The 27,224-nt window shown below is 42.0% G+C and overlaps 1 protein-coding gene across 2 annotated transcripts in view; it reads left to right on the top strand.

The window, feature by feature from the left end:
- HSPA4 (heat shock protein family A (Hsp70) member 4) overlaps positions 1-23,031 on the top strand; it is a 51,160-nt gene extending 28,129 nt beyond the window's left edge. For both annotated transcript variants that reach the window (XM_006128531.4, XM_075900320.1), the window contains exons 8-19: positions 1,563-1,639; positions 2,009-2,160; positions 3,336-3,442; positions 3,831-3,964; positions 4,536-4,711; positions 11,321-11,407; positions 12,862-13,014; positions 15,993-16,118; positions 20,274-20,381; positions 22,022-22,141; positions 22,350-22,511; positions 22,769-23,031. In XM_006128531.4, the coding sequence (XP_006128593.1) occupies positions 1,563-1,639; positions 2,009-2,160; positions 3,336-3,442; positions 3,831-3,964; positions 4,536-4,711; positions 11,321-11,407; positions 12,862-13,014; positions 15,993-16,118; positions 20,274-20,381; positions 22,022-22,141; positions 22,350-22,511; positions 22,769-22,975 (1,609 nt within the window). In that variant the 3' untranslated portion in view covers positions 22,976-23,031. The remainder of the gene's footprint in view (positions 1-1,562; positions 1,640-2,008; positions 2,161-3,335; positions 3,443-3,830; positions 3,965-4,535; positions 4,712-11,320; positions 11,408-12,861; positions 13,015-15,992; positions 16,119-20,273; positions 20,382-22,021; positions 22,142-22,349; positions 22,512-22,768) is intronic.
- The last annotated feature ends 4,193 nt before the right edge of the window (positions 23,032-27,224 follow it).

Below are 27,224 nucleotides of genomic sequence, written 5' to 3'. Positions count from 1 at the left end.
CCTGCAGAATTTACAAATACAGTAGACTTCCGATAATCCGGCACCTTTGGGATCTAGGTGGTGCTGGATTATGGGATATGCTGGAGTACCAGGAGGTACTATAAGGGGGCATACTTCCAACCCAATCTCCCCCCTCCCTCACCTTATGCTTGGGTCCCGGAGCCACAGGCTCAGCCGTGCGTCTCTCTCCAGGTGCTGGGGCATGTGCGCTGAGCAGCTGGCTTTTCAATGAGCTGGCTGGGAAGCCGTGCACCATCCAATCCTCTTCCCCTTCCCTTCCCCAGAGCCAAACACCTCCCCTCCCTGCTGTCACCCAATCCCAGTTCTCCCTCAACCTTATGTCCGGGTCCCGAAACAGCTGCCTGTGCTCAGCGGCCGGCTGCTAGTACATGCAGGCTGAACGCTGTGTGTGCTGGGGACTGAGAGTGCTCATGCAGCTCACAGCGTCCCAGTAGTGAGGGCGGCTGACCTGAGCAGTTCTGTGTTCCAGTTGATGCTGGACTATCAGGAATGACGGACAACTGGATGCTGGACTATTGGAGTTTAACTGTATTGCAAAATTGACAATGTGGGAGAAATATATTGACCTTTTGTATGTTGTACATGTACATGGAATGAGTAGGGAATTTGACTTACTAAGCTGTTTAATATGACACTTTATAGATAAACAACATGAGTTCTTAAAAGAAGGGTTTTGTGTTGGCATTTAACAGGTAATAGGAAACTGAAGCTCTCCCTTAAGGAACAACAGACTGATAGGTAACAATGTAGCTTATAATTATCAATAGACAATTAGGAGGTAAAGTGAAATGATCAGTGGTATACACTCTCCAGTAGATATTGATGTTGCTTTTTAATTAGTAAGCATCACCATCTCTTGCCCTACATTTTGTAATAAGATAAAAATAGCTTGGAACCTCTTAGGATAGAACCTTAACTTTAAACTCTCTTCATCAGTAGTAATGGGCACTTGTCTCTAGACTTCATGCTCTTTGGTGGCCTGTCAGAATCTGAATCTAGGGACTCTCTAATGCTCAACTGATTCCCTTGTGCTTGATTCTTATTTTTGTGTTGATTGTTGTAATCACTATAAAATTGATCTCATGCAAGTTCTTTAGGATAGGGGCTGTGTCTGTAAAGTACTGTATCTAACAGAGTCATACTACAATCCTGATTAGGATGCTTTGGGCACTATCCTAATATAAAGGGTGGTTGGATTTGCAGGGATCATATCAGAATTAGTATCACTTGTACAGGGGGCTCTCTCAAATATATACCAAAATATCTTTCTTTTGATGAGTTTTCTTTTGGCGTGAAGCTACAGATGTTGTCAATTGCATACACTTGTATTGTGGAATATTCAGCACTGTTGCCATACAAAAAAATTGCTTTAGTAAAAAACAGAACTTTATACATACTGTAGGATTTTGGGTGAAGAAAAGTAAAATTTTATACTTTGCAGGTTTCAAATTGCATTTTCCAATTTCAGTTCTATACATTTGAATTTTGCAATATCAATTTTGTTCATGTAATCTAAATTGACATATGGCTTCTTCCAACAGGGGCAAATTTTTAGAGATGTGTGACAGTCTTTTAGCTAGAGTAGAACCGCCTCTTCGCAGTGTTCTGGAACAAGCTAGTAAGTGTACATACGTTCTCTTGACTACAGTGCTTAATGGGGGGAGTGTGCATACACATGAGGAAAATCTCTCTCTCATTTTTAGCTGGCCTTAGACATTTGCCAGATCTTCAATTTAAACATTGCACTTAAAATTTATGTAACAATTCAATTGCTAGTTGCATACTTTCTTAAAAAATAATTCCTGTGTAAATAACATTTGATAACTGGGGATACAAAACTTTTAATGGTGGCTAAAATAACTTCAAAACTTCTAGAGATTTTATTATAATCAAGTGCAATACCTTTCTTGTAAAGAGGAACTAATTGCTACTAATTTAGTGCAGGAATTTTTGTAACGAAGTTACTAATGTATGTCTAATTTTTTAGAGTTAAAAAAGGAGGATATTTATGCAGTAGAAATAGTTGGTGGTGCTACAAGAATCCCTGCTGTAAAGGAGAGGATCAGTAAATTTTTCGGTAAGGAAGTCAGTACAACTTTGAATGCAGATGAGGCTGTTGCACGAGGATGTGCATTGCAGGTAAGAACCAATTATCTGTATGCTAAGGGCTTCTTGATTCTATGTTGAAGTCAATGAACATTTAAGCCCAAGGGTATGACGAACTACATTATCTGACATTGAGCAACTTATTTCACTTTTGGATGTGCATGTGTTGTAGAAGTGATTTGATTGAACTTAAGAAGTGAACAGTGGACAGTTTGGCTCATTGTATAGACTCTGTTGGTTGATCAACTGAAACGTCTGGGGGCAAACAGCACAACCAACAAATTGGCATGTTATCTAGAATTGGGTATACATTCCAATTATGACTGGCAAAAATAGATGCAATATAAACACGTAAAAGGGTAGCTGTGGGAAAAAAAAAGTAATGTAGCACTTGACTGGTATCCAGCAGATAGCTAAATTCTTCTCTGGAACTAACACTAAAAACAGGATAACCTTAAATGTAATCATGAAATTAGTGCAAATATGCAGTACGTTGCTTAAACATATTGCATATATTTTTATACAAATGAAACCTAGTTCAAGTAAAGAATAAGACGATATGGCTTGATTTAAATTCTTGAAAACGAAAGCTACGTTGATGTGACACGTGCTATGTCCAGCGCTGGAGCGGTGCTGAAGTCATTGTTAGAGCCACAAGTTTAAAGGTCCAGTAATTTGTGGTATTACCTGAGCTAGAAGCAAATACTGTGTGTTGTTTAAAGTGCTTACTAAAGTGATTATCATTTTAGACAACTGTCTTTTCAACCATTATTGTAGTGTAAAACATCTGTGTCAAGTTCTTGCTGTTCTCAAGAACTTGAATTGTATGGCACATGAATACCATGGTGCTATACCCCTTACAATCTCTGTTAAATTAGGGGAGTTTTGAATCCTACATCATCTGTTAGTACTAAAAATATTTTATAGGAGCCATTACAATATTCAGAATCAGAAAACTTGCCACCATATGGTCCTGAATGAACTGGAGGAGAAATTTGATTAACTTCAAATAAAACATGAAAGTCCCTGAAGTTGTCTAGTAACTGTGCATGACTCCATCACAAAAGAAATAGGATATTTTTAGTATATAGATATGTTTAACTTGGAATTCACATACTTGTAAAAGTAATTAACCATAAGGGCCTAGTATTACTGCCTACCTATATTTATCTGTACAATTGTACTTACCCTTTTGCTATTTCTTATAGTGTGCTATTTTGTCCCCGGCTTTCAAAGTGAGAGAATTTTCTATCACAGATTTGGTACCATATCCTATTTCTTTAAGATGGAATTCACCAGCAGAGGAAGGGTTAAGGTAAGAATTTAACATTATGAAATTTAAGCATGCCTATAAAAGGGTAAGAACAAAAGCTGCTGAAACTTGTACCCGGTCGACCCACTTATTGTAAAAAAATGTTTGAAAGCCTAAATTCCAGAACTTCAGTTGCTGCTCTTGTGCCAGTAAGAATAAAAAGCAATCACTTGAGCTTTTGTCATGTTAAGTTCTTCAGCTTTTTAAATGCAACCTTTCTGTTTTTTACTAATGAGAACCTTTGGTAAAATGATGGTCAAGATAAAGCTAGATGTTGTCATCTGTTTCCATCTCTATTGGGCATTTCGTGCTTCTGCTAGGTTTTGCTGCATATTTCCCACTAGTGACATTGTAATAGCTACCTGTTTCCTTACATCTTTCTCTTCCACAGTAACTGTGAAGTTTTCCCCAAGAATCATGCAGCTCCATTCTCCAAGGTCCTCTCATTCTTCAGAAAGGAGCCTTTCACTCTTGAGGCCTACTATACTTCTCCTAAGGAATTGCCTTACCCAGATCCTACTATAGGTAAAGGGATAGGGAAAGAAGAAATGAGAACCAGTTCCACATAGTTGGAAAAGGACATGGTGGGGCAAAGGGAGCGGAGTGGAGTGTTGTCAACTTTCTGATTTTGTAGGGTTGGACTTTACCATCCTACTGCAACAACTATGGTACTGCAAGTGTGTTTAGCACAATAATATCTTATGGATATTTTTGTATGATTCAGATTTAAAGCAACATTAGTGGAGAAGAAAATCCTAAATCCATTACTTGGTGGAGGAGAAACATATGCCAAATGGAAAAAGATAGTTGTTCAGTTACTTATTTGGGTAAAGTTGAAGACTTCCTAAAACTACCCATAGCAACTTTTCCAAATGCCGCACTTCCAAGCTACAAGGCAAACTGCAAAGTAGAGTAAATTTTACTGTGACTGACTGAAGAAAATCAATTATTTGGTTCAGTTAGTTTTGTGAAACAACTTACACAACTGGATTTAATTGCAGACTGTTGTCAGCAATAGTTAGAAATCAGTTAAATGTTCGCACTTGATTATTTATCTTAAGTAAATATATCCTTTTTTCTCTCTTGAAATGTTTAGCTCATTTTTTGGTTCAAAAGGTCACACCGCAAACAGATGGATCCAGTTCAAAAGTGAAAGTCAAAGTCAGAGTAAATATCCATGGTATTTTCAGTGTTTCCAGTGCATCTTTAGTAGAAGTTCACAAATCTGATGAGAATGAAGAGCCCATGGAAACAGATCAGAAAGAGGAAGAGGTAATACATTTTTTTGCTATGGAGATCTTGTGGGAAAACTTGAGACTGAGAACAAACTGACTCTCAGTTTGGTATCAGTTTCAGAAAAAAGCCAGGACTAACTCTCTAAACCAGGTCAAGTAATAGTTGTAACTTTGCCACCCACATTGCTTCTTACACATAGATGAATTTGAACACAGTGTACAAATGTTGCTTAATTCATCTAAAATTATGATGTAAGTGTTGAAATGTAATGCATTAGTCCTGACTTTTCCTGAAACTAGGGCCAATTTATAGGGAAGTCACAAGTGGATGGTTTGTTCTTGCTCAACTTGTGTACATGACAAGTCACCACACACTTATCACTCTGCCTAGGGAAGGCCCATGACTAAAGGACTGGTTTGATGATGCAGCTGAAGATTTAAGAACATTGCCAAATCTATAATCAAGATAATACAGGGCTAAACTTAATAGTTCTGTTTGAGAATAATAATCTTGGGCAACAATAGTGTTTCAGATAAGTTAGTGAATGGACTGTTCTTCTTTGAATGATTACTCATGTGCACTCCAGTGTGCATGTGCTGTGTGAACAATTGTCAGGTGTTTCCCCTAGCAGTACCTGTCAGGCTGTGGAGCCCTCTGGAGTAGTACCTTGCCATGCCAGCCCCCACCTGGCACCACAGCTTACCTGCCGTGATGAAGCATCGCTGTTGCCCTGGCACCAATCACTGGCACAGTTGGGCTCTGACTACGTCTCCGAGTCAGAGACCCATAGGACCTAGTGTTAATCTTGATCCTGGCACTGGTCACTGGGGATGTTAAAATGCATTTATTTAGGTAAGTGTGTAACCGTTGAAAATTTCAGCAGTTACATGTTTACATGTGGTGGGAGTAGCTGATAGAAATAGCAGTGTGACGTGGGAGGGGACAAGTGGTTCTGCGGGAGCTGGTAGGTGTGGGAAGCCTGCTTAAAAGCCAGTTCCTTGCTTGTACCAGCTTCCACCTGCCCCCTGCACTGCTCTCTGCTGCAGCCCCCGCTCTGTGTTGTATGTACACATTTACACTTTCACATCTCTACTGTTCACAGCACCAACAGTGGGAACTTCCGCGGCACTACATACGTCTTGGCCCCCTCAATGACTGACTCCAATGCAATGTCCCTTCTGGACTGCTTGGGCCAACCATCAGGGTTGAGGACCCAGTGTCAAGTGCTGCATTGCTGGTTTCCTCTACTTGGTAGCTTCCTTTTGGCCTTGTCTTCCATAACAGAGCTCCAAAAGGGGTCTGAGATGTACCTGGTGCAGGCACTGAATAAGCAGCAAGCCTACATGAGTGCTACCATGTTCCCCACTGCTGATGACTCTCCAGCCTAACATCTCTGAGGACACCAGAGAGTCTGAAGATCAGGAAGACCTGTTTTCCAGGGCCTCTTCCTCCTCTTAATTGGAGGAGGCAGTAGTGGATACTTCATTGTCCTTTCAGCCCTGGACTCTAAGGTGCATCTGGGTCGTCTTAGATGGGTTGATTGCAGTCTCAGTGTGCTGACTGAGGAGGTGGTGGAAGAATGGACCCTATGGTGGACATACGCCTGTCCTCTGCCACTTAAGACAACCCAGACCAGTATGAAGGTGCTCTGGCAAACCCTGGCCTCAATAAAAAAAAGACATTGAGAGGCTCTTTGTCCCACAATAGGGGGGGGAAACATTTTTGTTTACTCATACCCAGCTGTGGGTTCCTTGTGGTTGATGTTGCCAACCATAAGGAAATCAGGAGCATCCCCAAAGAACAAGGTGAGGAAGCTTAGACCTCTTTGAAAGGTTTACTCAGTGCGCTTCAGATCTGCATATCAAACCAGACAGTGCTAAACTGGTATGCATATAACTCTTGGAACATGCTGTCCAAATTCCAGGAGTTCCTCCCAGCTGAGTCTTGACAGGAGTTTGCTGTCCTCTTGGAAAAGGGTAGATGTGTGGCTTGCACCTCCTTAAGAAATCCAAATCTTCCGTGCATGAAAGTTTTCTGAAAAGACAGACACCTGACTAAAAATTCTAAAGGACTCTCAAATTACTCATTTGCTCAGCATTCACACACCAATGCCTCAGAGGAAACCCTTTAAGCCATAGCCCCTACACATTTTTTACCTTGGTTCCCCATGCCTGGTGTATAGTAGTAGGAAGGGTACAAACAGAGGAGGCAGTCCTTGCAGTTAGTCTCACTGGCCAGGGTCAGTGCCATTAGAAACAGCCCTTCAGCCCCAATGCAAACTTCTGAAGGTGTGCCTGGGAATGGAGCACCAGCTCAAATCCCAAATCTTTGCACCTTCCCCACCCCCCATTTGGGAACAGTCTATCTGACTTCAACCATGCTTGGGCCCAGATGACCATAGATTACTGGATTCTGAGCAAGAGGAAAATGGGATAGTCTATCCAGTTCTCTGCCTTCCCAGCCTTCCAACCCCCACCTTCCCTGTTCCTATTGGGCAATAGCTCCTCGTATTGTGGGAGATAAAGTAGGATCACCAGGAGTTATGGGGTAGGGGTGTCTACTCCTGTTACTTATCTCCAAGGCCAAGTGTGAGATCAGGCCCATTCTAAACCTTTGAAAGCTTAATGCATTCATAAGAAAGTTAAAGTTTCTTATGGCTTCTCTGGCCACCAACATTCTTCCTCCCCCCCCCCCCCCCCCCCCCCCCCCGCCGATCCAGGGGACTGAGGCATCCCCTCGATTTGAGGGATGTATATATCAGGGTGAGCAATAACTTTTGATGTGGGGGGCTATTCCAAGGGTTTGGGAAGTGGTGTTAAGGGCTGTACTCTTGCATATTAATCAAGGAACTGCGGGGTCTGGGATGGAGGCTGAGGTACAGAACGGAGCTTGTAGTAAAGGATAGAGGTGCAAGAGAAGGTGTGGAGTTTGGGTAAAGGAGGCAGTTGTGACCTGGGTTAGGAGACTGGAATGCAGAGATTTAGGTTGACCTGTGGCGGGGATTAGAGTACAGGAAGGGGCGGGGTATTTTGCCCCAGTCTAATATATACCTACACAGTATACAGAAGGTTCCTGAGATTTGTCATCAGCAGTTGACATTATCAGTTCACCGTGTTCCTGTTCATCTCTTCAGTCACACACATAATCACAAAGTGCATAGCGGTAGCAGCAGTCTTTCTGCACAAATGGGTGTAATTTATCTGGATTACTGCTCACAAGGACCAATCACAGGAACAAGTTCTAGAACACGTAGCAATGACATGAGCCACTTTCACCAAACTGGGGCTCATTCTGAGTGCCCCCAAGTCTGCACTGGTCCTGATGCAAAAGATAGAGTTCTTTGGGGTTGAGAGCCTACCTGCCCAAGTCCCAGTTGCACACATCCATAGATCTCATCAGCAGTATCCAAGAGGTCCCCATCACCACAGCAAGAACCTGCTTAAGGCTCCTCAGGCACCTGGCAGCCCTCATGTGGCTGATGTAGAATGCCAGGCTGTGCCTTTAGCCATCTACAGGCCTGGTTTGCCAGTGTGTACAAGCCCAACAGGGACTCACAGGGCAGGCTAATCATTTCCCCATCTCAGGATTCCCAACAGATGCCTTTCTCACCTCCTTGAACTCTGGGACTGACATATGTCTTTCAGCTGATCCCCCTCATAACCCTGATGGTTATGAGAAAATGTGAGGCAAAGGATTGAAGGACCAGTATATGGATCAGGCAGTTATAGTATTAGGATCTGATGAATCCTAATTCCAGTAACCTTAGCTGCTCTGATTGATTAGTCTCCCAGAACAACTGCCAGGTCCTGCCATTGAGCCCAGTATCATGATCCCCAACATCTGAGCACTGGATGAATAACATCCACTTAAAGAGGCTGTTCACAATAGGAATATAAAATCCTGTATGTTAACTGGTTTAACCAATTACGGGACTGGAGTGGCCTGCCCACCCAACATGGCTGGGCTGGAGTGCCCCTCTCCTTCCACCGCAGTGGGCATTGGCTGCTCCAACCCCCCATCAGTTTATCATAACCAGTAAATATCACCTGTTAAGTGATGCTTTCTGGTTAACCATTTACATCCCTAGTTCAGTGTTGTGCTCCAAAGCAAGAAACCCATGACCATTCTGACTTACAAAGCTAAATGAAAGAGCTGTTCTATTTAGTAATAAGGGAGAAAAGTGGTACTTTACTGTTTCAGGCCTAGCAAACAATCTGGACTTTCTGTCTCTTCTAAGAGTCTTTTTTTAGCAACAATATCTGACAATGCTTTCTGATCCAGATTTTCTGAAAGGTCTCCTGCTTGTTTGGGAGTCATTTCTTCTTTGGACTTCAGTATAGTTTTAGTTAGGGATGTAAATATGTAACCAAACAGTTTAACTGTTTCCATTATGGTTCACACCGACTCCCTGGGAATGGTACTGGTAGGGGCTACCGGCTCTGCTCCCGGGAAGCCGACTTCGCTATGAGCTCTGCAGTACTGCACATCCCATAGTGAAGCCACCTAAGTTGCTGCTGACTCTCCTCCCGAGGAGCCAGCTTCACTACCGCAGCAAAGCTTCCCTGGGAGAGGGCTAGCAACCCTTGCAGGCTCCACTTGCAGGGAGGCATTGCTGAGAGCTCTGCAGTGTATATACATAAGCTTTATACGGCAGAGCCTGCAATGCATAGGATTTGTAGTGGTTAAGTATCTACACTTTTCAATGACTGCTTATATCCCTAGTGTTAGCAGGATTGATGGATCCCTTCTTAGAGTCCTTAGCAACCTGTTTCCTAACCACCTGTCTCTTGGGTAGCTGTTGCATGAGCTAGGTGGGCAGGGGGGACTCAGCTCAATATGCAGTATTGAATAAGGACAGAATTATGTTTAGACCTCAACCTTAGTTTTCACTAAATACTTTCTGTTCCATATAAGCCATTTCTAGTTTTTCTTTCTTAAACCTCACTTAACCTTCCAGAAGAATGTAGACTTCACATGCTTAATGTAATAAAGAGTATTGTTTTTATTTAGACAAGACAAAATCATCCAAGAGTATGCCAGCTGTTTGTAGTTTTTGCTATATTTTTTGTTACTATAGGATAACCACCATGAGATCTCCAAGAATAAAGAGAGCTCAGTTAGCCAACGTAGATACTCTTAGGCTACATCTAGACTGCAAGCCTCTTTCAAAAGAGTCTTTTGAAAAAGAGCGTCTAGACTGCAACCAGTACTTTCGAAAATGCAAGCCGCTTTTTCGAAAGAGTACCCAAGCAGCCTGGATGCTTTCTTTCAAAAAAGCACAGCTTGCATTAGATAATGCCTTTTTTTGAAAGAGCACTTTCGAAAAAAGGCATTCTTCCTTGTAAAATAAGGTCTTCTGCTGTCAAAAAAACTACCGCATTCTTACGGTTTACTTTCAAAAGAATGTGGCAGCAGTCTAGATGCAGAAGAAGTGTGTGGGTGTGGGGTTTTTCTTTTTTCAAAAAAAGTCACTTTTTTCGGAAAAAACAACACAAAAAAACTCTGTAGTCTATACACACTCCCTGTAATATTAGAGCTCATTCCACTAGAGCTTAGGAAGCCTAAGGCTGAGGAATGATCCTGTAGCAAATTTGTGGAGCAGCTATATGCAGCTCAAACCACACCTTTTCAAGCTGCTATTCCTTTATAGAGGCTTCCAGACTGAATGCAGCATAACCCCATTAATGACTGCCAGTTTAAGTAGAACTCCTGTTTCCCATCCTCAAGCATTAGAGGACTGCTTAGTAGTCACCAAGAGTAGAATCTGTGTAGACAGTTGTTTGAGGAAAAAACATTTATCCTACACTAACTCTGGTTCTTAGATGTTTTATCACAGATTCCACAACCTTCCCTTCTTCCCCTTGACTACAGAATCCTACTCCTAGAATAGTCTGTATTCGTAAACGAACTGAGATAGTTGGACAGACCTGGCCTCAATAGTTACTCTTGGCCAAAACAATCCAATCTCATGTGCATCTGTACAGAGGCATTTGTGTGTACAACACATCTTGAATAACTATAGTTACTGTAGGGCAAGGGTGAGCAGGAGGCTGCCAGCTGGCTGGATCCATCCCACCAAGCCACCAGATCTGCCCCTGCCCCAGGCCATAGTTCTCTCCTGTATCCTTTACCCCCCTCCTGGAGCCTGAACCCCAAGTCCCTGCCCCAAATCACAGCCCCCTCCTTCACTCAAACTCCAGACCCCTCATCTCCTTCTGTACCTGAGTTGTGTACCTCAAGCTCCCTTCTGAACCCAACCTCTGTCCCAGATACCCTCCACAGAAGTGTGGCCCTTAACCAGTTGCCAAAATCTTGGCATGGCACGTCCCCCCCCATTAAAAATTATTGCCCACCCCTGCTGTACGGTAAGTAACCATTGTTTTTAAAAACAAACACACAATTTGTCTCCATTAAATTTCAGTATGGCAAATATTTATCAATAAAGATTAGATGTAAAGAATATATATTATATAATTTGTCACTTGAACTAAACTTAGATTCTTGTGGAGTTAAATCTTCACTGCAGGACCTTAAGTATACAAGCACAGTGACCAATCCAGAAGTTAAATGGGTTATATGCTAAGCCATAGTAAAGTAAGTATTTGAGACTTAGTTTTACATTTAAGAGTTTTCTTCTAATTTCAGAAGATGCAAATAGACCAGGAAGAGCAACAAAAGAATGAAGAGCAGCAGCAAGCACGAACTGACAAGCCAGAGTCTGAAGAAATGGAGGTACTAAGTGTAACTGATGTCTTATAGTCTGCTTAGCTCACCTGCTTAGAACAGTGGTCCCCAACCTGGCGGGGCCGCTCACATGCCACGCTTCTGGGGGGGTGAGGCCATGCATGTGCCCAGGGGTGGGGGCCGCCCATGTGCCCTGAGCCCAGGGCCGGCACCGCGCATGTGCCGTGTGCCCGGGGCAGGGACCGCCCACGCGCCTTGCACCCAGGACCGGCACCACACATGTGCTGCGCACCGGGGGTAGGGACTGCCCACACGCCCTGAGCCCAGGGCCGGTGCCGTGCACCTGGGCCAGGGGCCACCCACGCGCCCGGGGCCAGCACCACGCATGTGCTGGGGGCGGGGCCAGCCCAGATATTTTGGCGGGTGTACATAAATGCCCCAGCAGTTGCCGGGGCGCCCATGGGGCACTGCATTGGGGACCACTGGGTTAGAACACTTTTGCCTTCTACAGATTGAAATTCTCTTAACTGGGATTCTCTGATTTGGCAACATCCATGGTCCGGCATGGTTGTTGCAGGACCAGAGAGTCCTGGTGGAAGGTCAGCAGTAAGGATCTCTGCGGGGCCAGCAGGACAGTGGGCTACCCGCAGGGAGCTGATGGCAGGCTGTCCAGTGGCAGGGTCCAAAAATGACCTCCCCTGATCTGGCAGAATCCCTCATCTGAGACCAGGAACATCCAGCCTGTAGAATGTTTGGTCTGTAATGTAATCAGGGACCGGTTCTACATTCTTTGGCACAGAATTAGGCTCTGTAAACTGAATTGTCGCTTAAATATTTTTCTAGTTCTCCTGATTGTGACTGTTCCTTAAAAATGCTAATTGATTCAGAGCTGTCTCCCTGAGGAATCAGGGAGCTCTGGGATGTGGGAATTGCCCCATTCATCTGAAAGGACTGCACTTGCCAAAAACTAAACTGACACCTTTAAATTAAATGTTTACTATAACTGGCGCATATTTAAGCAAAAAATGTGCTAAGCCCTCTCTGACAACATGACTAATACCAAATGCTCCCACTGACTGCTACTCAGCTGCCAGAACCACAATTTTCACCAATTTGTGCCATATAGTTTTGGTTTTGATACAGAAAATTAGCATAAAGCTAAATTAAAATTTAAAATAGCACAAGGCTTTTGTATTCACATGCAATTCAGTATTTAAAAATGTCTTGTTTTTAATAAATGAACTGCTGCAGAATTTCGTTAATGCCAAACTAGAGAGCTGCAAAATCTATAGACTGACACAATTTCAAAGCAGCTAAGAATTTCATTCAGGTGAAATGAAATAGCAGAGACTGATAGTGTGCTCCTAGTAAATTAAATTTTAATAAACATTGTAACAAAAAACGGAGACACATGCAACTTGAATAGTGTTCCCTTAGTGACTATTGCATCCTGAATGTGTTTGTGGGTGCGTGTGTTTTTTTTTTTTTTTTTTTAAATGCAGACATCTCAAGCTGGATCAAAAGACAAGAAAATGGATCAACCTCCTCAAGCCAAGAAGGCTAAAGTGAAAACTAGTACAGTGGACCTTCCCATTGAGAATCAACTGCTGTGGCAGATAGGGAAGGATATACTGAACTTATTCATTGAGAATGAGGTAAAATACTGTTTGGTTATTTTGCCTCATTACCTAGACCAGTGGTGGGCTATCAGGGTTCTATGCATGATCCACATGATATTTTGTTTATCATTACCCATATGCTGGGGTTGCCAGATTCCGCTGGTTTCTGTCTGCATAACTTTTTTCCTACTGGTATTACTAAAGTGACACCCACGTGAAGTGCGTGCTGATTGCACACAACATTGACTTGTGAGAGTTTTGTGCTCCCTCTGCATCCAATCAGTGTGCTGCTATAGTTTGATTGGCATCCTCCTACATATTGGGTACACAAGCAGTTAGCAAATCTACCTTATTCCGGGAGACCATCTTGGTTCTGACAATATTATGGCCCACTGAGATGGATGGCCACTCATGCAGCCCACTCGCTAGCCTATGTTGCCCTTCACTTATCTAGTGTGCACAGAGACTGCTGGTCACAAGGTGCTGACTTCACCTTATCTCCAGCTGGAGAAAGGGTGAACTATTAAGAACAGCAAAAGGAGACTGTTTAGCTAATTTTCTCCAAGGGCAAAACTACTGCAGTGAAGACAGCTAAAAATGACCCCTTTTTCCTGATGAGCAACTGCTGTAACTTTCTGCAGGAATGTTCTACAATTGCAGATAATTTGTAATTACTTTTTGGAAAATCGCTTGGTAATTGAAGTTTCAGAACCCATAACTTTGGTATTTATTACTGTACTACTCATGCTTGTTTCTAAAATAATGTTAGCAGGAGTGGGGCAAATTAATAAAATAATGCAAGCTCCAAAAGAATGTTAATCAAAGGCAGATATCTCAATTCTGGGGTCATGTGGCATTTGGGGAGATGTTAATGTGCCAGTTAATGGAAGCTGCTCACCTCAATCCACAAGGCTTTGAAGGACTTCTGAGACCACCTTAAATGGTAAAAACCCTGCAGTTATGAGGTAACTCGATAGTGCAAAGAATTCATTGTAACAAAAAATCTTGTTTATACTTTTTACGGCAGCTAAATTTTTCTAACTCTTACTGATTTTTATTTTACTAGTACTGGATTGCTTTATAGACTTAATGGTTATTCTGAAGTGCTTGTCACCTATTCTAGTCAGTTGATCCATCTAGTGCCTTGAATGTCTGCTACCTGTTTGGATAGCCACAGCTAAAACACTTGTCCTCCAGCTACTTGGGCAGTTCGGATTGTATTGGTCTTGCATTTCTTTGCTATGTTATGACCACTCTTAAAATTGGAAAGATAGATGTCAAGTTTTGAGTTGGATGGGTATGCTACATAAATTTTAAGCTAGGGATTGTCAGCAGTCACCAATTCTGCTTGGTGATCCTACTCTTTTTTGTAATACAAATAATATGCCTCACCTGTCAGTATCCCTTCTGCTAGTGCAATCATCTATAAGGAGTTTGTTTACTACCACATTCCGTTTTTCAGAGTTATAAAACTTCTTGAACTACTAGTCCATTTCGTAATGTTTCTGATGTAGCTGAAACAAGAGACGGGACTATGCAGCACTTTAAAGACTAACAAGATGGTTTATTACGTGATGAGCTTTCGTGGGCCAGACCCACTTCCTCAGATCAATATGTGGAAGAAAATTGGCACGACTATATATACCAAAGTGATACAATCAAAAAAAGTGAATACACATAAAAATGACGAATCAGGTTTAAGAACAGAGTAAGACCTGTACGCAAAGTGTCAGAGAAGCCTCAGAACTGTCATTCATGCTTAAATTTGACACTTTGCATACAGGTCTTAAGATGCTAATTATCTCACCCGTTACAAAGATAGCTTCCCCAATTATCACCCCAATGTCATTACCTCACAGACACTAATCTTCCCCCCTCGCCCCTCCTCTGTTCTTAAACTTGATTCGTCATTTTTATGTGTTCACTTTTTTTGATTGTATCACTTTGGTGTATATATGGTTGTGCCAATTTTCTTCCATGTATTGATCTGAGGAAGTGGGTCTGGCCCACAAAAGCTCATCACCTAATAAACCATCTTGTTAGTCTTTAAAGTGCTGCATAGTCCTGTCTTTTGTTTCAGCTAGACCAGACTCATACGGCTGCATTTCTATCACTATTCTGATGTATCTGGCTCTTTATTCTTCTACCTGGTTTGCCTGTGATCTTGCTTGTGAGTGCTTGAATGAGTCGTTCTGAGTGGTGAGCAATTTGTTGGCAGAAAGATGTTCTATGTGCCAGAGCTATTTCTCTCATGATTGAAGAGATTTCCGTTGCTACTGAAATCTAAGGTACCTATTGCATTGGACACTGGGCTGGCAGACGTACATGTGTTACTCTGCTGTGTTGTTTTTTTTCTATTTAGGAAGTGTTGACCTTGCAAAGGGTTGGAGAATTTCTGAGGCTGAAATTAGGCCCAGCTACCTGAATCTTTCCTTTCTCCCTTTGAAGATATAGGCCCTACTTGGGACTCATCCTCCCTCAGCGATGGAAACAGTGTGGGATGATAGCACCCTGATCATCAAAAAGTACTGTTTCCAAACCAAAAGGGCATTGTTCTCTGTATCTCTTCTTTGGAGATACCAAGTGCCCAACTAAAGGCAAAGAAATCTAATTATCAGCTTCAAAATTGGATTTAGTTCCTAAAGATGGGGTTGCCTTTACAAAGGCATCCCTAACTAAAAATACAGAAATCCTTATGGAAAGCAGGTTTCATTTCAAGGAATCAACAGGCAGGAGAATAAAATTATTCATCAAATAAAATGTAAGCTTTGATGCCGGCCTTTGGAGTATCTGCCATGTCTGCTTCTCAGTGATGATTATAGAATGAGCAGATAAGCTTAAATTCACTTCCCCATAAAAATACTCAATTAGAATTGCCTCTGTCCTGATCTCCAGTGCATCTCTTCTTTTGCTCATATCTGCTACTAAGTATGTTGTTTCTCTAGTGCTATTTTCAAATAATTTTAATTGACCTCTAATTCTTGAGTAAGATTGAACTAACTTCTTTTCTGCAGGGTAAAATGATAATGCAGGATAAACTGGAGAAAGAGCGTAATGATGCCAAGAATGCAGTAGAGGAATATGTGTATGATATGAGAGACAAGCTCTGTGGCTTATATGAAAAATTTGTTAATGAAGATGTAAGTATTACCAATTTGACTACTATTTTTGTTCTTTGTAGTCTAATATTTCAGATCAATTTCAGTAGCAGTCTTTAAAACAGGGGTGTCATATACCCAGAATATGTTTGTGGTCTGCATGGTATATTCAGAATGAAGCTTTCATTTTTAAAGAGAAGTGTCCTCATAACCATGAGGACTGGAAAGTTATTCTAAACTTGAGACAAATGTAAACTGATAATACATTTTGCAAATTACTGGAGATAATAACGGTCTATTCCCCTGCTCTACACTAATCTTAAGGAAGGGTTAATTCTAGAACTCAAAGACTTGAATGCTTCAACTCCCTTTTCCATTTCACCTGGGAACAATCAGTAATTAAAAAGTTAATATTTGCAAAGTCCAAAAGAGTGAGAATGGGGAGTACTTTGTCATAGTCAGCTTAATTTGTGGATAAAATATTCTCATTTCAGGACCATTGTATTTTACCCTTGTTCTCAATGCAAATCTCCCCCTTTGAGCTGTGAATTCAAAGATTCCAAGGCGAGAAAGGACTAGTAATTATTTAAAATTTTACTAATCTTAGAATTTTCCCCAAATAATTCCTAGAGCATCTTTTAAAAAAAAAAAACTGATAGTGGAGTCTCAATGACTTTTAGTAAACTGTTGTAACAGGTAAAAACTTACACCTTATTTTCAGTCTCAATTTGTCTAGCTCAGAGGTGGGCAATAATTTTTGGCTGGGGGCCACTTCAAAAAATTACTGAAGTGACCATGGGCCAGAAGGGGCGGTGCCAGAATGCTTCTGGGCTTCCACACCTCCAGACCATAAGTGGTCTGGGGATGGGGGAGCCCCATTGCCTCCCTTCCCAGTAGGCACCCATGCCCCTGGTAGGGCGAGAAGAGGCTTCACATTCCCCTGCCCCCGGCCTTGATAGTGAGGAGCGTGTGGCACTTTGACGTGTCGCACACTCCTCGCAGGGCTAGGACAGGGTGAAGGAAGCTTCACGCAGCTCCCCCACCCCCAGGCCTTGATTGGCCTGGGGGCAGAGAGAGCATGCGAAGCCTCCTCCAGCCCTACCTCTGCCCTGCGAGGAGCACGCAGCACTTCAAAGTGCCATGTGCTGCTCGCAGGACGGGAGATGTCACATGCTGTCCTGCTCCTAATCCCTGATTGGCCTGAGGGTGGGGGAGCTGTGCGAAGCTTCCCTTGCTCTGTTTCCACCCTATGCGAGCATACAGCACTTTGAAGTGCCATGTACTCTTCGCAGGGTGGGGAGGAAGAAACTTTGCATGCTGCTCCTGCCCTCAGGCCAATGAGGGCTTGGTGGCGGAGGAATGTGTGATGTCTCCTCTGACCCTGTGAGCAGTGTGCGGCACTTCAAAGCACTGCATGCTGCTCACAGGGGGGAGGAAGCTTTCTAATTGGCCCAGGGGCGGGGGAGTGGCAGGGCCTCCATGGGCGGATCAACCCACTTGGCAGGCCAGATCTGGCCCACGGAGGCCCTTTTGCCCAACCCTGGTCTAGCTTCAACTTCCAGCCACTGGATCATCTTGCATCTTTTTCTCGATTGAAGAGCCCATTATTAAATATTTATTCTCTGTCAGTATTTATACACGAAGTCCCTTTGTTTTCAGTTTAAACCAGGAGTGGCCAATTTGTAATGGGGGAGGGGTGTCACTCCAAGATTTTGGCAAGTGGTCCCCTTCTGTGGAGGTGGTGTGGGGTCTGGGATGGAGGTTAGATTCAGAAGGGAGCTTGGGGTAGGAGACCTGGGGTGCAGGAGGGGATGAGGGGTCTGAGAGGGAGTTTAGGTGAAGGAAGGGGCTGTGATCTGGGCCAGGGGCTTTAGGGTACACAGTCCAGGAAGGGGTAAGGGTGCAGGAGAGAATTCTGGACTGGGGTAGAGGCTCTAGAAGGGGGTATAAGGTCAGGGAAGGGGGCAAGAGGTACAGAAGGTTTGGGTGGTAACCTGGGGCCAGTTGTCAGAGGGAGTGGGGTGCCAGAGGCTGTTCTACATGGCTATGCTCTGGGCATGGAGGGGGAGGGAGACAGCTTCCAACCCTGCTCCTATCCAGTGGGTAACTGGCCAGTGGGAGATGAGAGATTTTGCTGGGGCAGGAGCAGTGTGGGAAGACTCCCTCCTCCTTCTTCCTCAGCTGTCCAGAGTGGAGAGCAACTGGCTTTTTAAAAAGTGTGAGCTGCTTTCTAAGGGTTCTAGCGAGGTGGCCACAAGCTGGATCTGGTGGCTTGGTGGGCTGGATATGGCCCACTGGCAGCCTTTTCCCAACCCCTGGTTTAAACCAGTCTTTATTGAGACAGTCCCAGGTTTTATCAAAATATATTTTTTCTGAATGTTCACCCTACTTTTTGCATCTTCCAAATACAGATTAGACTTCTCTGGTCTGGCACCCTTGGGACCTGACCAGTCCTGGATGAGGGATTTTGCTACACCAGGGGAAGTAATTTCTGGTCCCCCTACCATTGCCCCCAGGAATAGTCCAGCAGGTGGGTTTCCAGCTGGCTCTTCCCCACTGCTGAGCTGTCAGTCCTGCCAGACAGTTATGCCACCTGTCTCCCAGCCCTGCCATCAGCAGCCTGCCAGCAGGGCTCCCAACCACCAGTCTTCCATCTGGACTCTGTGGTCCTGGAACATCATGGTCTTGCTGGATCAGAGAATCATGTTTAGAGACGTCAATCTATATTTTAAAAAACTTGTATATTGTGTATTATAATAGATTATTGCAGGTTGCCAGAAGTGAGCTGGCCAGTGGGGCTGGGAACCCAGCATGCAGTTTCCTGCCTCTGGAAATTTCCACTACATGCATCTGACGAAGTGGGTCTTTGCCCACGAAAGCTTATGCTCCTACACTTCAGTTAGTCTATAAGGTGCCACAGGACTCCTCATCGCTTTTGCAGATTCAGACTAACACGGCTACCCCTCTGATACTTAATTCTGTAGTAAACCATATTGAATTCTGTTCATCACTGCATTAATTTACTGAATATTTTCCCTATCAGACTTCTGTCCATCAAAATAAACCCCAAGATATATTCAGAAAAATGAATGTTTGTACAATTGTCATCAATTTTTTGTTGTAGTAATAAGTGGTTATATTTTCCCTGGGAAAAATTAAAATAGACTGGTAGTGAAGATCCTTATCTGTTGTTCATCTCTTAATATTTTCTTTGTTCATCAGAATTGGTTGAGCAGTTTGATGAACCATGGGGGTTTTATTCTTTTATAATTCTTGGCTTTTTTTCTAAACCCTCTCCCATTTATTCATGTCGTCCTTAAACTGTGGACACTAGAACTGGGAACAGTGTTCCAACAGCAGTTGCACCACTGCTAAATAGAGAGCTTAAATAACCTCTCTTCTCCTACTCAAAATTCCTTTGTTTATTCAGTGGTTCCCAACCATTGGAGGTTGCTGGGCGCCAGGGGGTGTGGCCGTTCGCCTGCCAGGCGCCAGAGGGCGGGGACACTTGCGTGCCCAGGGGCGGCCCCCCCTCCATAGCCACGGGGGCAGGGCAGCCCCCTGCCAAGCGCCGCGTGCCCAGCCTCCATGCCAAGCGCCGCGTGCCTGGGGCTGGCTCCGGCACCATGCATGCGCCACGTGCCCGGGGCCAGGCCAGCCCTGAGCACTTGGGCGCACACAAATGCCCGCCTGCAGGCACCGTGTTGGGGACCACTGGTTTATATGCTCTCGGATTCAGTTAGCTATTTTGATCACAGCCAATTCAAGGGAATAATCCTTACATTTAATTTCTAGCCCACAAATTAGAATAGAATTCAGCCCTTGTCATAATTTGACACTCCTTGCCTCTATATAATCTCTATTTTATAATAAGGCTAGATATACACTAGAAACCGTTGCTGGTAAAATAACATTAGCGGTGTGGTTTATACATTTCTATACCCCACAAAATGATAGCGTAGATCCAATTAAACTGGAAAAACTGTTTGCTGTGCTGGCAAACCCTTTCTAGTGTGGACCAGGCTTCAGTAACAATATTCTACTGTATTCTACATCTTTTTTAAGTTGTAACAGAAAAAAATATTCTACATCTTTCAGGAAAGAGAATCCAACTGACACCAGGTGTTTATTTCTTTTGTTTTATGGGAGATGATCTCTGAATTCAGTATTCAATTTATATTGGTTTTCTGGTCTCAGGATAGAAATAGTTTCACTTTGAAACTAGAAGACACTGAAAATTGGCTGTATGAAGATGGTGAAGACCAACCCAAACAAGTTTACATTGATAAACTAACAGAACTTAAGGTACGTAGCACTTCAGCACTGTAACTGTCATGCTCAAATTTGCATTTATTGAATTGATTCCACTTAAGCTATAAATCACGATCTAATGAACCTAAATTACTTAATGAGTTGGGAAGTGATGTTGCTTGCAAACATGAAGAAAATAATTTAAAAGGATAGGCAGAAGCAACTTTTTAATTGAGGCTTATATGAAAGGCAATGATAGTTATATGTAAGACTGTGAGTGGACATCTGTCTTTCTCCTGAATCTCTTTGGAAAAGGAAGGAAAGCTTAGATGCAGGAATTGCTACTTGCTCTTAAAAGGTAACACGGGTCGCCTATAACAGGAAAATGTCTTTTTATAAAAATGAGTTTTAAAGTTCTGGAAGGCTAGTTTTGGAGGTGAGAAGAAAATTACCTTGTCATATGATTTAATCCTGATGTTAGTCTGAATCTCTTGGATTATTTATTTTAAGTAAAAAGATAGCTATATTCTGTATAAAAAGTTGTAACTAGTTTTAGTAAAGCTTCCCTTTTGGATTTTATTTATTGACTTATAAAATACTAGCACATTTACCCGGCATTGCTCAGGTCCTTAAATCAATTAAGGGGGTTTTTAATAAAAAGAAAACATACATGCTTTATTTAAAAGATGGTATTTTTTAAAAAAAATACAGGGAGCAAGAGCCAAGAGGCACATTTGTGCTCCCCAGCCAGAATGAGGAATGCAGCAAACTGTGCACTTTCCCCTTGCACCCTGACAAAGGGAAACTGCCAGCGATGTCCCCATATGAATTGGGGGGGAGCCTTTTAGCCCTCCCTGCCAAGTCCTCCCTAAAGGGCAGTTAGGGAGGTAGGAGGCTCAGGGCTTGAGCAGTCCCAGATTGGAGAGGGAGCATGCTGCTAGGCAGCCCTTTTCACCTGCCTAGTGATTCTCTTCTGTATGGCTTTGAGAATCAGTTCCATTCTAGGCACATCGTTTTCCTGGTACAACTAACCCCTTACTTTGCTCTAAGTTATAAGAGGAAGCTTTATGCTGAATTTGGTGATCCTACTTAAGAGGAATTCTTGAAGACAGACTAACTCTCAAATATGTAGTAGATTTTAATGTGAATAAGTGGAGCCCTGTACTTTCTCTTGACGAGTGATGACATACACATAATACCAGTATTTGACAATGTGGGATATGCCTCATGAGCTGGGAGTGAAAGCAAATTAGGGAACCTTTGGTATACAGTGGCAGAGTCTAAGCAAATAAAATACTGTGCAACTGGTTAGTATGCTGTGGCAGTTGCACCCCTTTTAGCGTGCATTGCTGCTTCATGTACACAAGTCCTGAGTTAGCAGAGAGGATGAAATAATAGTTCAGAGACATGAACTACCTTTACACTTCAGTTTGTATGAAATAAAATGCAAGTGATAATCTAGTGTCAATAGTTAACTTTCACTTCCCATCAAATAATGCAGGAAAGGGAAGGAAACTTCATATTATAGAAGAACTAATATGAATACACCTTCAGTTCAGCACATGGCAGGCTTCCTAACATGGAAGGGGGGGGAGGGCTCATTTTCCTGCCTTTGAAAGCTACTGCAATGTATTTTTTAAAAAAATCACTGTAGGTCCAATAAATGTCATAACTTGTTCTGTCCTTCATTTCAGACTCTGGGTCAGCCTATTCAGGCACGGTTTCAAGAATCGGAGGAAAGACCAAAAGCATTTGAGGATCTGGGGAAGCAAATACAACAGTATATGAAAATTATTCATGCATTCAAAACAAAGGTATCTTCAGTTTATCAAATATTTTGCTGATTATCATAAGGAAGTGTTAAAAAGCTACCTTGAAATTTCTTTCCACCTTTTTTCAGTGTAGTAGGAGTGTCCGACAAATAACATGGTTTCCTGATGTGTGTTTTTTTTGTTTTGTTTTTTTAAAGTAGTGTCATTGCAAAGTAAATGTAATGTGTTGTGTACTTTTCCCATACATTAGGACGATCAGTATGACCATTTAGATGCAGCAGACATGATAAAAGTGGAGAAGAGTGTAAGTGAAGCTATGGAATGGATGAACAATAAACTTAATCTTCAGAATAAGAGAAGTCTTGCTTTGGATCCTCTTATAAAGACTAAGGATATACACGCTAAAACTAAAGTAAGATTTTGTTTGAATTTGGAAAAAAAAAACTAATTTCATTTTGCATAGTGGTATCCTAGTTACCAATTTTTATGCTTAGAGAAGCTCTGAGTAGAAGGGAGGGATGGAAATAGTTCAGGAGGTTTTGTTGAAAATAGTACTCTATGTAGTTCTTCAGATGTGACTTGTCATTGTAAGCTACTTTAGGCAATGACTGTTGTAGGCAAAAGCTGTAATATGTACTGTAACTTAAAATCTCTCAATTGTTGTTTTAGGAATTGACAGATACCTGCAATCCTATAGTCACAAAACCAAAACCCAAGGTAGAAGTCCCTAAAGAGGAGCAAAATCCAGCTGAACAGAATGGACCAGTAGAAGGCCAGGGAGATGCCAACGTAGGGGCCCAGCCTGCTGAAGAGAGCACTAATACCACTGCTCCAACAGCTACAGAAAAAAAACTTCCAGAAATGGACATTGACTGAATGTCAGCACTTGTTTATATTACAAACTACAATAAAGCTTTAAATGGTCAACTTCATATGTTCGGAATATAAATTGGAGCAAATGAACACTACCATTTTATCACAGCAATCTTTGGAGAGGATTGGTCAGTGTATTGAATCAAAATACTTAGGTAGCTAATTACTCAGTCATGTATATTTTATCTCTTGCCATAAAGAGTGTATTTAGATGTCCCTAGTAGTAATTAATAGATTTACTGACCGCCATCAGCTGATCCTGGTTTTTTTAGTTATGTTGATGCAGTCTTGTTTTAAAGAAGATGACAGAATATGAAACTTGACTTTCAGCAACTGTGCTGTAAGTGTCCATTAATATTTCAAAGACTACTTGGAGATGAGTAAGGTCTTCAGCTGTTTTTTTTTCCAGAGCACAGAGAAGAATTAGCTAAATAAAATACAATTTGAATCTAGTTCTTTCTCGTTAAGACAAAATACTGACATGTTTCAGTCTGTGTGAATTCCACTAATTTCATGTTTGCACTTGTTCAGTTGCTATAAAAGGTATATGGAGCTCTGGTGGAAGGTGAGCTGTATACCTGTAGTAGTATTTCCTAGGAACTTAGCTCTAAGGTTCTTCAACTGGTGTCCATGTTCCATAAGGAAGAGTATTAATATGGAGAATCAAAATCATATATCTGATATGCAGATTAGCAGTTGTCTGAATGATAGATGCATACTATCAGAACCTGCTATTAGATATGCCAATGTATACATTCATGGTAAATTGCCCCCAGCCATCTAAATATTGTATACAACTTTCTAGTTAAACTAGATGCTTGTAGAGAGAATGAAGATTTATATTCCTGGCTGCTTGCACAGATGGGATTCTGATTAGTTGCCAATCATTGAGAGAGAAGCAGTAAAAGCCCTTTTTGTCTGAATTTCACCAACCAGCAAGCTCATTAAACAACCATTTCTGACCTGCACAGAAAGTCCGATTTATCATGCAGTTGGTGTATGGCTGGCAGGTCTGTGGGTGGAGTTTGGGTTCAGGAGGGGCTTTGGGGCATGGGAGGGATTGGGAGTGCTGGACTGGAGGTGGGAGGCCACATTTCTGATGGCCCTCTGCATATGGTTCTCTGTTGCTGCTGTGGCTGGCAGAGGCATAGCCAACTGGCTTTGCTGACATGCCACCTGTCTCCACCCTCCTGGAGTGCAGACACAGTAGCGGCCAGAAAATGCAGGGATTGTTACCTGCTGATGGAGACAGTAGAGCTACCTGGCCATGCCTCTGGCAGGGATGGGAAGCTGCTTACGGGAGCCACCAGAGGTGACCATGCCCCATCTGGCATCCTGAACCTCTCCCTTGCCCCAACCCCCTTTCTGAACCCAAACTCCTGGAGCTCATGCCCTGCAGCCCCTTCCATGCCTCTGCTCAGCACTCCAAATGCCTCCCTCTTAGTTCACCGGCATTTTCAATTTACCAGCATCCCTGTTCCCCCAGTGTGCCAGATGAAAGGGCTTCAGCTGTACTTGCTTCTATAAGGCCTGCATTTGAAATGCTTGGTTTTATTATCTTCCAGTAAGATAAATTTGGTTTTTTTAATGAGCTGCTCTGTGACTTGGCTTCTAGTATTCATAATTGTCATAGAAACCTGAAAACATTAATTTTGTATGTTTTAAATCAAAAGTTGAAACATCCACACATTACAAGAAATAAATTCACTGGATTGTACTGGGTTATTTTTTTTTAATTGTCAACTGTGGCCAAGGTAACTGTTACAATTTAGGTTGGTGATAGAATTGAGGTCTGTCACTAATCAATTTATTTGCCACAGGGATGTATTTGAAGGAACAAGAAGTTGCAGTGTGTACAATCTGCTCATTTGCTCTTTCCAGACAAATGAAAGAATTTGTGTTCCTATAATAAATTAATTAGAACATTGTGCTTCTACTATAGCTCAATTAAATCAATTTTATGGGGTATCAGAAATGGTATACATCTTAATATCTTAAGGTAAATGGTTGTGGCTAATTAACCTGCTGTTAAATGATAATACCAGTTTTGCAATATTTCCTGTACAGTGCCTGTTCACAAGAAGCTCCCAGAACTCGTAATTCATAGTATTTGCAGCACCCATTTCAAGTACTGGAAACATTTTAAGAAAAAGTGCTATACGGCCTACTGTGAAACATTACAAGTACTGCTCCAAATGATCTCTGAGCTAATGTTAGGACTCATCAGCCTTCATCAGTTTAGCTTGAATTACTTCAGTGCTAGCTCTAGTTACACCACTAACACTCCTATAATCCCACTCATCCTTCAGTGAAAGTACTGGAAACCTGTGGTATCATACACCTCTTCCCTTTCCATCCTCTAGTTCCACCAATTAACTATACTTCCTGTTTTTCAAAAAGCTTGTTTGAGGATGGAATCCCATTGATATATGAAGATTCAGCAAATGTTAAGTAGCCATAGGTGTGTAAGGTCAGTATAATAGGGGAATTTCAAACAATTATCTAAAACACAGAAGATCACTGGCTGCATCCTTGCTTTACATTGCTCATATTGATGGTATTAGATACTATGCTTTGCTTCAGAATAGTTAACAACTTATCATAAACTGTTATTTGTCTCTAATGGGATGTGGCTTCTCAGTTGCTGGAGTCAACCTTGCGTGAATTCAAATTTGATTTCAGTGTGTCTTTTGCTGGTACTAGCTGTTAGAAGAACAGATACCTTTAATTTATCTGATCATAAAATATGGCCTTAGTTATTCTTGAGTCAGCTGTACAAATGATAGCCAGACCAAGCTATCATCAAACATAACAGCTCTTGTGCAAAGGCTGGCTATTTTTGTAACTTTGTTCAGGCTATAGTTGTCTTGTCTCCTCCAGATAGTTCTGATTTCCTTTTGCTTCTGATAGTGTGTGGGTAAGGGATGTCTTATTTTTGAGAACTTGCTCTATATCTGTGGTGTGCAACCAGTTCTATTGCTTTTACAAACAAGCCACACTCAACCAGCCAAATGGCCACATGTGGCTAGCGTAGTGGATGCTATATTTTTGAAAGATCAGTATAATTGGATTCAAAATTTGAAGTACATTTTAAGTTACAGTTGTGACTGAAATCCTGGATACATTGTGTACTCTGAAGAGAAACCAACCTACAGATTATGCTCCATTTGATTCTCTCCATCACCCTTCTCCATCTCCTCTTCCCCCTCCCGCCCATGGTGGAGCTAACACAGGCAACAAGCAATGTTACTCATCAAGTTAGTATTTCAACCAATGCAAAAAGTATTTTTCAAAAAGAGGCCACAATTTCTTAAATGTGTAAACTATCAAAACTTAAAATCTAGCAGCACCTTAAAGACTAACAAAACATGTAAATGGTGGTATGAGCTTTTGTGGGTACAACAAAAGCTCATGATATCACCTACATGTTTGTTAGTCTTTAGTGCTGCTAGACTATTTATTGTTACATTTTTCCAGTTAGACTAGCTTGTTAAACTATCAGTAAAGTTAAGTCCTTCCTAGGAAGAGTTTACAGTTTGATAGGCAAGATTACATAAGGAACTGAATTAGGAGAACCAGAATTAAAAGGAGAACAGCATTGCTTGAGTTGTGATGGTGATGGATACTTATTTACCAACTTTGAATCTATCACTTATTTGCAATCATCATCCCTGAAATGCTTCGTTTGTCATTTTGAAGTAAATGGAATTATAATTAAACGAAATTCCCTTTTTTTAAATTCTGCATTGAAGGGCATAAACATGCTTCCTCCAAGTTTTGGAATAATAGGTTAAAGTAACTGATTTTTAAAAAAAGTTTAACAATGTTAAAATGCAATTTCTTGCCTGTGAGAATTTAAGCAGTTTTTGGTTTGACACACACAAGGTGGGTAAGGTTCAATAAAAGGTATTGATTCCTGTGACACAAGTTTTGAATTTACACAAGGCCCTGTGAATTTGCAGTATCTGATGGGATTGCTTTTTTCACCTTTAGTGATTTTTCCAAAATAAAGTTTCAAGAAACTTAAACAGCAAATAGTCCTGTGGCACCTTTAGGCTATGTCTACACTCGCGGCTTCTTGCGCAAGAACATCTTGCGCAAGGGTTCTTGTGCAAGAAAATGTCCACACTGCCATGTGCATGCTATGCTTTTGCACAAGAGCTCCCATGGCAGTGTGGATGCTCTCTTGCACAAGAAAGCTCCGATGGCCATTTTAGCCATAGGGCTTTCTTGTGCAAGAAATCCCTGCTGA

This window comes from Pelodiscus sinensis, chromosome 17 (assembly GCF_049634645.1).
Source record: "Pelodiscus sinensis isolate JC-2024 chromosome 17, ASM4963464v1, whole genome shotgun sequence".
Taxonomy (NCBI): Eukaryota; Metazoa; Chordata; order Testudines; family Trionychidae; genus Pelodiscus; species Pelodiscus sinensis.
The sequence above is the reverse complement of the archived record's forward strand: the minus strand, read 5'-3'. Positions and strand labels throughout refer to the sequence as shown.